At 44.2% G+C, this 13613-nt stretch overlaps 1 protein-coding gene across 1 annotated transcript in view; it reads right to left on the reverse strand.

The window, feature by feature from the left end:
• Nucleotides 1–13613, reverse strand: part of LOC144800376 (vitamin D3 hydroxylase-associated protein-like) — a 652021-nt gene that overhangs the window by 237199 nt on the left and 401209 nt on the right. The window contains exon 6 of the mRNA XM_078671677.1: nucleotides 10235–10275. Within this exon, the coding sequence (XP_078527803.1) occupies nucleotides 10235–10275 (41 nt within the window). The remainder of the gene's footprint in view (nucleotides 1–10234; nucleotides 10276–13613) is intronic.

The raw sequence follows: 13613 nt of genomic DNA on the forward strand, positions 1-13613 counted from the left end.
CCAGAACAAAAGCTGATACTGGAATAGGGTGTAACACTCCCATCCCTGGTTGAAAACTGTGCCATTGCCAACTCGTCCTGGAGCTGTTGACTCCAGAAACCTGGGAGGACTGCCTGCCTATGAAAAAGACTAAACACCTCCTGTAAACAGCGGAACTGTTCTGAAGAAACTCCAACGGAGGAGATTCTGAGCCCTTCAGAACCACCAAAACCCGACGCCCAAAGTCCCCACTGAAGTGGGCCAGTGGTGCTAACAAGGTGGTTTCATTGCTCCTAGACTCCCCGACATTACCTGCAGCCTCTGCAAGCAGGTCCTCTCACCTGCCGCTGCTCCAGTAAAGAAAAACTTGATGCCTAAGGACACCCCTGCACCCAACGCTCCTGGGCCTTAAAGAAGAGGACCAAAGGTGTCCCCTTATCCCAGTGCATTGTAAGGCAGGAGGCCTCTTGTTGGTCCAGCCCAACAGGCTTCCTAGCCAGAGCCTGGAGCCTCTTTTTACAGTGACAGATCCCCATTGAAACGCATTGGGCTCCCAATGCTGATTTGCACTCTGCACCCAGCCACCCTCTTGCCACTGTTGGTTCTGCCTTGAACCTTGCCCAGCACTCACCTTAACTCCTGAAGATTGGTCATGTAAGTCGATGTACTGCACCTGTTTGCAGAACTGGTTCTTTCTTTCATAGTATAACATTACAGAACTCAGAATTTGCAGTGGCCACTTTTTAAAGTGAAAAAAATATATATATTTAAAGACGTACTTACCTGAACGATTCTCTCTGATGCCAAATCATATATAAAGGTACTTGTTATTTTTATAAATTGGTGTGGATCACCTTCTTGAGTCATGTTGTCATTTATTAATCATTGTGTGTATTTTACAAATGCATTGCACTGTGTTAATCCTAAACTGCTCTATCACACTACCCCCTAACAGAGCACTTTAGGATTGAATAGCAAGCCTCTGCCCACTCATAATGGGCTCTTCACATGGTATATCAACTTATTGACATATCACATAAAGTACCAGCGTCCTACACACGTACATATAGTGATTGTATTCAGCTTGCCTTTGAAGTGACATGACCTTAAAACAGACACTTTTTCGGAGTCATACACTGCATTCCATTGGTTAAGCAACAGTCACTGTCAAATTCCCTTCAAGCACCAGTTATCTGCTCAATTTCTCGTATAAGAAAACTGTCCCTTCTGGGATGTATGTATCACAAGTATCCAGGACTACAAATGAGCCTGAACAGAAGCATGACTAAAAGTACCATGGTAAAGAAGTGAGAATGTTTTTTGGAGGGGAAACGAATGATGGAAAGCACAAACATGCTTAGGGGCATGAATAAATGAGGCTGGTTCCCACTGTGTTCTGAAGCATCACATCATTCCAGGCAATGAGACACTGAAGTTTTACAGATGTAGACTGTAGTCAAGGATGGAGTTTACCTCGAGTTCAAGAGAGCGGTATATAACTGAGTCCACAGCGAAGGTTGGGGGATGTGGACTATGAGAGGAATATTGGTGGAATTTCAGGACACATCATAAACTGGCCCATTCATCTCATTACTTTGAAAGACCCACATGCATCATGAATATTAGGTGTTAACTGAGTAATAAGAGGAAACTTTGAAGATAACAAAATCATGTCAATGTCAGAAAAGAGACCCGGCTGGTGTTTATGATTACAATACATTTAAATGTGGTGTTGGCTTGCTATAAGTGTGTTAAACCAGACCCTTTTTGCAGGGTCTCCACTGGATTTTTGCCTTCTGTTGCTGAACCAGTTTTAGTTTGCATTAAAAGTCTGGGCATTTTGCTACTGCTAGAGAGCGCTAAAGAGCTTCTGCTGTCTCCTTCAAACATTGTAAAATTGGCTTACACCTAATTGTCACATTCAAAGTACTTGTAAGACCGTAGTAAATAGTACTATATGTAACCAGGGCTAGTGATATAATGCTACTAGTAGGCCTGCAGCACTCATTGTGCCACCCACTAAAGTAGCCCTTTAAACATGTCTCAGACCTGCCAACTGCAGCCTGTAGTGCAGTTTTAAACTGCTGTTTTGACCTTGCAAAATAAACCTTACTTTGTAGAGCTATAGGTCACCCCTAAGGTAGGTCCTAAAGTCTCATAGGGCATTTAAAAATAGGTACACATGTCCTACCATTTTAAATATAGAGGCAGTGCAAAACTCCTAAAATAATGTTTAACTGTTGGAAGGCCTATCTCATCCATGGGCTAACACTGGGTTACCTAATGAAAGCAAGTTGAAATTTGCTGTTTACGCTCCAATGAATTGCAATTTGAAATCCTCTTTAATGGTGAAGTAGGATTTTAAATGTCAATTCTGAAAATAGAAAGTTGTGATTTTCTTGTCCCAGACAGAAACACAAAGGTTACTAGTTGTGGGCAGATGTGCCATGAGGTGTGCCTGGCCCAGCTCACAGGGACCCCACAAGCTCCAGAGGTCTCCCTACAACTGCCCATCTGACCTGCCGCATTGTACATTCCTGGACCTGCAACTGGACATGCCTGCGCCCTGCTGGCCTCTACTGTAGTGAGTTCCTTATCCCCAAGAAGTACAGCTCCATGTTCGGGACTCTTGGATGGCATCAGTCGAGCTCCTCCTGGGAAGAAAGGTATAATCCTGAGGTTTTAGGCTCTTGGAGACTGCACATTGACCCGTTTGCACCAAGACTTTGCCACCCACAATGACTGTGAATGTGAAGCTCATGTGAACCTGACTCTTCGCTGTAGAGTGACCGCCAGCGATGATCTGCAATGACGAATCTGCACTTCGCGTTACAGCAATGACAGTCTGTGGTGACTCCAAATGCAAAGGTCCAGCAAAGACAGTCTGCAACACCTGACTGGCTATTTGTGCTACAGTGCAGAAAGCCCATTCTGCTTGGTCTCCTCTTCGTGCTACAGCACATTTTCCTCCTCACATCCTCCTTCACAGTGAACAGAACTCTTCGCACCAGACTTTGAGAAGGTAACATTTTCAGCTGGACTAACCTAGTCCCTGTATCCAACACACACCACATATAGGTTGGCCATAACTTGTGTCTTTCCCCCAGTCTAGCGTGACCAGAAGATCATTAGAGATTCCGAATAAAATACACTTAAATATACATAAAATAATAATGCTATGAAATAATAGCACAATCAACAGTTAACTGAATGAAATAAAATAAATATGTATGGAAAGTGGTCAATTGAAAGTTAATTAGTTTCATATGATCATGTTGTACATGATTTTCAGTATTTCTTTCACAGATGATCGCGAGTTGCGGTTTGTGCTTTTAGGCGCTCTATCTATCTAAAAGTTTCTAAACTGCATATTTCCGGTTCTACTCTGGTATTTTTAGTCATTCTGGTATCATTTTATTTATAAAAAATACGCAATTTTTCTAAATTGGTTTGTGATTTTTCTTGTGTTGTCTTTTCACTCTGTTACTGTTTGTGGTGCTATGGTCAATGGACCCTTGAACACCGACATCATTTTCCACACTACACGTAGAGCGCAATGGAAAAAAGTGTTCTCACCCTATTCACGGTCTCCACCTCCAGGAAATCCGCACATGGCCTAACACTCTCCATCACATCGTCCCAACTCCTCCCAGGCAGAACCACCGTCACTATATACAACAACGGGATTGTCTTAATTCAAGCGACAGACAGGAACCTGGAACTACTCGACAACATGTTCCCCTCTCTCAAAGAGCACCTTTCCAATCCTCGGACTTACACGCATATCACCCCCTGTCCTACCTCTCCTAACGTCACAGCCCCCACCCTTAACTCTCCTAACCCAGGTCAGCAGCAAGAAGACACGCACCTCACCTTCACACCCTGCTCCACAATCAATCACCTGCCCGTCTCAGCTAACTCTCCCCGCCCCTCATACACAGACATAGACCTGGTCCCCCCACACACCACTCGCTTTCCCAGCCCCCCTACTAACCCCCGTACCTCCGCACATCCTCCTGTCTCCCCCCCCACACTCTGCACCCCCGTACCTTCCCCCGCACATTTCTTCTCAGAGCACCCTTCCTCCCCCAATGGCACCCCACACAACATGACTCTCTCTCCGACTTCCGCCCCCCCCCACACTTAGCACTCCCGCCACGCCTAGCCTGCATCCCTCCCTCAACCTCCCACCCCCCTCGCTCACTCCTCAATATTCCACCTCCTCCCCCACAACAGCCAGCCTTCACATCGCCCCCTTATTCCCTTCCCCCCCTAGCACGGATGCGCTTCCCAATAACACCTATCCTCTCGCTAACGCCCCCAACACCCACATCGGCTCCGCCTCTCCACCCGGACTGCCCCCTGTCAACGTACTCGCCGGTTCAGCGTCAGTACCCTCCCCCAACACCGCGCCCATCATCACCCTGGACATTATTATGTCCACCCTTCTCCAATTGAAAGAAGAATTTCATTCCATTAAAGAGTTGCTCTTCACACACCCCATCAGACACCCCCCCCCCATCACCACCCCTACCGCACCTAACACCACGTCCCCCTCACCGCCTACCCACCCTACCACACAACACTCCACACACCGGACCTCTATCCCCCCTCGCAACACCAACAATCGCAATAACAATTGCAATCTCAGTACTATCAAGCGCAATACTCCTACTTCTTCTACACCTAACAACACGCCCTCCACACCTCCTACTCGCCTCATCACACATCTTTCCCCACATTGGACTTCTACCCCCTCTTGCAATACCACCAATCGCCCCAGACGCACCACCAACACGATCTCTGACCTTGACGTACACACCCTTCTCCACTCTTACGACCCGGCTCCCCAAAAGCCACTTGCTACCAACAACATGTCCATCCCAACGATTATATCCAACCACCTCAGGCACCAAAAGGATAACAACAGAGGCACTGTCCCCAACAACCTCACTAATGTACCCCTCGTTTTGGAATCATCCTCCACCCTTTGCACCCTAGCCTTAAATGCATACTTCTCAACTGCAGATCGGCCCAAAGACATTCCATGGAGGTCGCCGACCTCATCTTGTCCCTGGAACTGGACCTAGCCATTCTGACTGAAACATGGCTGTCTGATTCCTCCACACCTATACTGGATATCCTAGTCCCTCCCAACTACTGTATCACTAGACTTGACAGGGACAAAAAGATAGGAGGTGGAATTGCCTGCATCTACAGAAGCAACCTCTCAGTCTCCAAAGTGACCGTCTCCTCTCTTACCTCCTGTGAATACCTCTGCCTTGATATCAACAGCGAAAGCAAACCGGTATGCTCACTACACATTATATACCACCCACCTGGGGACAATCTCTCCTTCGTCCAACAACTCATGGATACAATTACAGCCAACTCAGGACGACAGCACACCCATATTTTCCTTGGCGACTTCAATCTCCACTGGAATGACAACAGTGACACAGTGGTAAACAGCCTCAAAAGCTTTCTCAACGCACTTGATCTCAACCAAATATGCAACAGCCCGACCCATAAGAGAGGTTCTACCCTTGACCTCATCATCTCCAAAGAGGGCGCTATTCAACTGGAGTCAATCCAACCTTGTGACTGGTCAGATCACCATATTGTCTCCTTCATCATCAAGGAAAAAACCAGACTTAACTCAGTTCAACCACCTAAGCACAAAGTGTGGAAAAGAGACTGGAAGAAACTCAACCCAAACACCCTACCACCTAACAGCTGCAATAGGCTACTTCCCCCTCCCGGCGATACAGACGTTCAACTTCTGACTGACTTCTATCTCAATACTATGTCCACAATAATCGATGAGGTGGCGCCCTTGCAACTGAAAAGAGTCTCGTCCAAGAAGACCTCCAACCCATGGTATGACGGAAGCCTCAATGAGGATAGACGGGCGATGCGAATGGCAGAGCGCACCTGGAGGTCAGCCCCCTCTGCAGTGCACCTAAAAAGTCTAAAGAAACAGAGAAACGCCTACTTCAGGAAAATAAAACGCTAAAAAAGAGACTTCTTCAGCCTCCAGCTCGCCCAGGCTAAAAACCGTCCAAGAAGGCTGTTTGAGTTGGTCAGAACACAATCCAAAGAGCATCCCCAGACAATCAGCTCCATGGTCGTTTCTCCTTCCTGCGAAGACTTCTCTGCCTTCTTTATCCAAAGAACTGAGAGAATAAGAAGCGATCTCCTCAATGACGCTATCCTGTACTCCAACCCCCGACACACAGCAATACCTCAACCAAAGAACAATGCCACCTGGTCATCCTTTGACACTTACTCCGTAGAAGAAATTGGCAGACTGCTCAGCGCCTTGAAACCCTCCAATCACCTCTCTGACCCCCTTCCTGCTAACGCTGTAAAAGACTTTTCCCCTTGGCTTCTCCCACTCTGGTCTAAGATTATCAATAGCTCTCTTCAACAAGGATCCATCCCTAACGCCCTCAAAGTAGGGCAAGTCACACCGCTACTAAAAAAAACAACCGCAGACCCCACTGATCTAAACAATTACCGCCCTATCACAAACATTCCCACTCTCGCTAAACTGTTGGAAAAATGTGTACAACTACAACTGACTAAACACATAGATAAGTTTGATCTCCTAAACGCTCATCAGTCAGGCTTCCGAGCAGGGCACAGTACCGAAACTGCCATGACTCACATAGTGGACGATGCCCTCCAAATCCTAGACCAAAACGATACCTGTCTCCTCATCCTTCTGGATCTCTCCTCAGCATTCGATACAGTTAAACATGAGAACTTACTCGAACTGTTAAACACAAGAATGGGCATATCTGGGACTGTTCTAAAGTGGTTCACCTCATTTCTACACAACCGGACACAAAGAATCAAAAGCAACAACCTGCTGTCCTCTCCGGTACCGGTATCGCTAGGCGTCCCTCAAGGATCCTCCCTCTCCCCAACACTGTTCAACCTAGTTATGGAACCTCTCACCACGTTGCTACAGGCTTCTAATGTGCACTTTCACATGTATGCCGACGACACCCAACTTTATCTCAAAATACAATCTCCCAAGGACATCATGCTGCTGAACACCACGATCAAAAACACCCAATCCTGGCTTGCAGAGAATCACCTCAAACTCAATGCTCTGAAGACCGAGTTCCTCCTGATCTCACCTCCCGCTAAAATATCCACGGCTCAAACATGGCTTAAGCAATTAACGGCTCTAAATGTACAGCCCATCGTAGTAGACTCAGCTAAATCTTTAGGCATAACACTTGACACCAATCTCAACATGCAGCAGCACATCAGCAAGGCAACCAAAGGAGCGAACTTCCAAATCAATACCCTGAGAAAACTTAAACCCTTCCTTCCGGCCAAAGACTTCCAAACTGCAGTACAATCTATAGTCATCCCGCACATAGAATACGGTAGCACCGCCCTCTGCGGGCTCCCCCTAACTACAACGGCACCCCTAAGAGCGTCCCTTAACGCCGCAGCGAGACTCGTCACAGGCTCAAAAAAACACTCGCATATCTCCCCGGACTTTAAATCACTGAACTGGCTACCTTTTGAAGCCAGAATTCAACTGAAAATCGCATGCATGACACACAAGGCTGTGCATCTGAATTCACCCGCCTACCTCACTCAAAAGTTGACAATTTCGGGTGGCTCCCGAACTACTAGGAGCACAAGCAATCTTCTGCTGAAACCTAGAAGATTTCGGAAAGAAAAAACGTATAAACGCTCCTTTTCAGGTATGGCACCCAGGATCTGGAACTCACTCCCTCCTGAAACAAGGCTCATCTCCTCCAACACAATCTTTAAGAATGAAGTTAAAGCGATCCTCATGGCAAAATACACATGACCTATTCTACGTATCACTATGAATGTCACATGAGTATCACATGAATCTATACCCTGTATTATCGAATTACGTAACTGTATACGCTCAATCTTTGTATTTTGTTATAATGTGTGATGCACCTGGTTGATTATGTATATTGTTATATTGTTGACGCACCTGGTTGACTTTGCACACTTTACCCTCTCCACCTCAACGATCCTTACTTCCCTTCTACTATCGCACCTGTGGGACTATACATCCTGCACACACCCACCTCAACTAGGCCCACCTTTAAACTCTAAATACTCTAAACACGCTTAAGCAAGTATATGCTCCCTGTTATTGCACTTTATGCTATTGACACAATTGTTTGTCTATACTCAGTGTACCTACACTACCACACCTGTGACCTACCTCATGTCCTTTGACCTACCCATGTAACTAGCACCTTGTACCTAACTACCTCATATATTACTTTGTATATACGCTTCTTACCTTGTATTTTTACTTTGTATTCTTACTTGTAAAGCGCTCTGATATCTGCAAAGATCTTGTTCGCGCTGTATAAAACTCTCAAAATAAAATAAATAAATAAAATATAAATAATTTAACCATTCTCTCTTTGTAGCAAGCTACAAAAGGGATAAACACATCTAATGAAGTGATTCTTGTGGTTCACCCGGACTAGGATTGTGGTTGTTGTCTGAGCAGGGGTTCCACCGACCTCAGCTAATAACCAGATTTCCTACTAGGTGTATCACTGTAGACTGTTGAACCATTGAATGGAGACACAACAGGCCTTTTGTTAGAGGTAACAAGACACCAGTGAGCTCTAATGACCATACCAAATAGTGAAACATAAATGTGCAATGGAGACTAGCCTAAAGATTATAGATGGAGGTTGTATGTTCACAATCTGCACTGGAATCCATTAATACTAATAATGTTAATGTTCAGTTAAAGGCCCTCATGTATTGCTTGATAGTTTGACTTCGTTTCTTAGTCTGTCTATCACATTGAGGATTGTAGCTTGTGGACTAGTTATGTATCGTTCCTAGATGGAAAATCAGGTAATTCCAGAATGTAACCATAAATTGTGTTTCATAACATGTGATTATGATTTTGACAATCCATATAACCATATCAGTTCTTTGAAAAACACTGTTGGTAAGTCAGAGTTTGATGGAAGTTTTATAAAAGGGATAAAATGTGCCAATGTGTTATCTGCTTCCAGTGTCACCAAAGTCATGTGTTTTTTTTAGAAAGTATGGGCTCGATCAATAGTTTGGCAGGGAGGATACTCTGTTGCAATGGACAGGGGGAATGAGGTCCATAGATATGGAAGACTAGGGTTGTTTGGGTAGAACAATAAAAGTTGTGAATATTCCATCGTCTAACACGTGCCAAAGTATTAAGCATAAAATACTATTTCTTAAATGCAACTATAAAGGGTTTTGATATTACAATTAGTAAATTTCTTTCCATAGGGTGACTCGATGTGTGTCTGGATGCTATGCCTTGGTTTCAGGATGCTTTATATAGTAACCCTACAGGAAGGGCAGGGTGGATAGTTCAATTGATACACAGATCTCTATGTCTCTCACTGTAAACAGGCAAGGTGTGGCTTATCGACTCATTCAACGGGATTGTCGCCAAGTTGGGGAGGAGCAAACATCTGTTAGTAACAAGTCTTAAATGCTAATGCCTCAGAAAAATAGCATTATTCATGTAAAAAAAACTCTTTAGCAATGAGATCATGTAATAGCAGTGTAGCTCAGAGTGCACTTTGGCACCAAGGAAACAAGATCAGTCGTAGCTTTCTCACACCTAGCCACGAAAATAATCAAAATGTTGGAAAAGACATAAGGTGATCCCAAAAGTCTCCGGTTTTGAAAATACATATTTCCCTCTAAAATATAAACTTTCATTTTGAAATATTAAACTTAAACTCCCAAACAAAATAATATTATTTCATGAAAACAAACCGCAGGTAACGTCCTCAAATATCACCTTTTCATTTTTGTAACACGTTTGGTTACTATATTTACCAAGAGTTACAAGCACTACTGCCACACATGGGCAATGTCTGCCCTGCAAGCCCATGCATCACTATGACATGCCGAAGGTATGCTATCAATTCTAGCATTATGCAACGAATGGCCCCAATAAAGCCAATAATGTTCATGATCTGTTAAAACTGGGCCCACATAAATGCTCACTCAATTTGTAAGGAAGGCCAGAGTTAAGCCATGGGTGGGCACCAATATATCATGCAGCAGCACAAGAAGAAATAAGAAGTGGGGGGAACATTTTCCGTGCCAGCATTACTGCAAAAAATATCATTGAAATGGTACAGCCAATGATACACGGGTGTGGGTGCTGCCTAATAATTATATAAAGTACAATTAAATTAGTAGTGTATGTCAAACAACATACCTCCACTTTGTCCATCTACAGGATCTCGCATACCACGGATGCTAAAAAGGAACAGAGTAGAATAAAAAACTCGTCGGTGAAAATTAGAAATTTTAGAGTTTAAGGTCAACACTTACGAATCTTTTCTAACAGTTAACGATTGTTCAAACAGTGAAAATAGGAATTACAAGAAATGGGTAGGGACTGCAGTTTGAAAGAAGGAGGTGGTAAGTATAAGGTAAGGAGGCTGTGATGATGCTTTGGTTATAAAAGTTTGGATTTAGCTGAGCGTCTCCTTATTATAAACCTCATATCAAACTCAGGGTAATAAAAACCACACACAAAAGCTTACTTAAATGTGCCCGAATAGTAGTAATAGGTCGTGCAGAAATATTCCCTTTTAGAGAAACAGAGAGCAGTGAAAATGCAATGTAATTGAAATTCATTAACAATAAATTACAGTCACATATGGGTGAATGGAAAGAAAATAAGACATCCATGCTGTTGAGCTGCCTGCCTAGATTGATTTGACAAATAGCCTGTATTGCATCTGATGGTGCAATACACAATGTGTTGCAACAGTTTTAGCGGCCTCATACGTATGTGTGTGTCAATAAGCATAAAAGCCAGTATAAAAGGTTTAACAGGGCTGCAGAAATATTACAAAAAGTAGGACCCTCTTGTGTAGCACTCCCGAAGGGCACTAGGCCCTGAAAATCCTTACCACAGTCAGAGGTCTCCTGAATATCCCGCCAGGGAGCCCATTGCCTACTGTGTCCCCCCTGAGAGACTAGCCAGTGCTAGTGCCCTAGTATGAGACTTTGTTCTCCTCAACTAGAGATAAGGAAGCCCAGATATTAAATGTTTTCCAGCCTTGATGAGCCACTGGACCTCCTCAACATATCCCTGCATCCAAGTGGGAGAGGTCCCCCAAGCACGAGGAGTAAGGCCACAGTCAGGTTCCAGTTCTCACATCCACCACGGAAGGAAAGTGAGACGCCAATTATTGCCAAAAGGGCTGCACAGATGATGGTGCAAGATGGGTAGAGGAAGCAGTATCCTGCTCCATAATGCACAGTGGCAGGGACAAAACATTCACATACTTGGTGTGTACTGCCCCAGGAAAGTAGGCACTGTCAAGTAGGCACAGTCATGCCATGTGGCCACCCATGAAAGTTCCTGGAATTGTGACTTTGAGCTTGGATTATCTGCATGGAACTTTGCTGCTGAGTCTCTAATTTCTATGTACTTAGTTTAAGGTAGAAATAAAACTCTTATTGAAAATGTTCACTATTGCATTCTGTTTAATGTTTTGAGAATGCCAAAGCATAACGGTATCTGTGAAAATCAGAAAAAGTGCATAATGTTAGCATTATTTTATATGTTTTCACATTGCTAGATGCTTTACTGCTAAAGGGCTTATGTTCTTTTCATTTATTGAATGGTAACACCCTTGGGAGGAAGGCCTGGTTTTTCAGTAATATCATCCACTTGTGTTGCGCACATAGGGTAATGTGTTTTCAGAGATTAACCAGTAAAGGAACCTTGGGAGATGAGGGTTTTGGAAATGACCTTTTGCATGGTATTTCCTACATTTTTGCCTTTTTTTGCTAAACTTGATTTTGCTGGACACCGGACTACACGTTACTCCTGCTAACCAGTGGTAAAGTGCCTGTGCTCTCCCCTCTAAACATGTTGAAATTGGCATACCCCGAATTGGACCATTTATTTTACTTATATGTCCCTAGTATGTAGTACAACTTGTACCCAGGGCCTCTAAATTGTTGCTACTATTGGACTGCAGCAATCTTTGTGCCACCAACTAAAGTAGAACTGGAAGACATGGCTCCAAGCCTGCCATTGCGGCCTGGGTTTGCAGATCTAAACTGTCATTTTGACTTGGTAAAATAAACCTTATGCCAGGCCTCAATCTTCCGTTTAAATACCCACAAGCTACCCATAAAGTAGGCCCTAAGTTCCCATGGGGAAGGGTGGATGGTATTTCAAAGTTCGTATATATATGTCTAATGTTTTACATGCCATGGCAGTGAAAAACCTCCAAAGTCAATTTTCAACAGGTTTCATCACTCCCCAGGGGGTAATCACTTTTTTGTTAAAAGGATCATGGAGGTTATCAAAATTGGTCAGGTTACCCCTATCTTAAAAAAATAACTCAGACCTGTCCAGCCCTAACAACTACTTCCCCCATCTCCAAAACCCCTACTCTGACCAAACTCTGTGTGCACTTACAGCTCCTCAATCTCATTGAACAAATACAACTCCTCGACCATTGCCAATCTGACTTCCACTTGGGCCACAGCACTGAAACGGCCATGGTCCATATTGTTGACAATTGTCTATGCTCGATAGACCGAAATGTATCTTGCCTGTTGATCCCATTGGATATGTCAGCAGCCTTTACACTCCATCAACCATGCTACCCTGCTCAACATTCTAGTATAGAGGATGGGCTTTCCGGCATGATGCTAAAATGGTTCTCCTCATTTTACACAACAGGTCACAGCACTTCCAAAATAATCACACTTTATTCGAGCACGCCCCATTGTGGCTGGGCATCCCTCAGGGCTCTACCCTCTTCCCCATATTGATCAACCTCCACATGGATCCCCTAACTGATATCCTCAATTGCTCCCACATCTTCTACCATATGTATGCTTACAACACCAAACTCTACTTGAGAATAACTTCCGTTGAGGACATCCTCACCCTCAATAACATCCTAACATTAAAACAACAATGGCTGACTCGCAATCAACTCAAACTCAATGCCCTGAAAACTGAATTCTTACTGATTGTTCCACCCAACTCCACCTCTAATGTCTAAGAATGGATGCTCCACATCTCTGCCTTAAATTGCACTCCACACTTCTTTGACCCCGCCAAATCCCTAGGTATCACCTTCAACAAAGACCTCTACGTGCAGAAATACATTAGTGGCATCACTAGAGGAGCCAACCATCAGATGCTTTCTTTAGGAAACTAAAACCTTCTTTCCTGCGGCTGACCCCATGACTATGACTCAGTCACTTGCGCTTTCCAAACTGGACTATGGTAGCACTACTCTTTTGGGCCTCCCGAAAACCTCACCTACCACTTTTAAGGCCACTCTTAATTCAACAGTCAGGCTCATCACGGGATCTAGAAAAAAATGATCACATCACCTCTGACCTACGGGCTCTGAATTGGCTGCCATTTGAGGCCAAGTTGCATCTCAAAATTGCTGGCATGACTCACAAAGCGTTGCACAACATCACCCCTTCCTATCTGTCCTAGAAACTGATCCTTTTGGGTGGGAATAGATCGTCTGTAAGAATGAGCTCCTTACTGCTCAAGCTACAGAAGTTAAAGAAAAAGAAAATCTACTACTATTCCTTCTCTG

The sequence above is a fragment of the Lissotriton helveticus genome, chromosome 1_2 (assembly GCF_964261635.1).
Source record: "Lissotriton helveticus chromosome 1_2, aLisHel1.1, whole genome shotgun sequence".
NCBI lineage: Eukaryota > Metazoa > Chordata > Amphibia > Caudata > Salamandridae > Lissotriton > Lissotriton helveticus.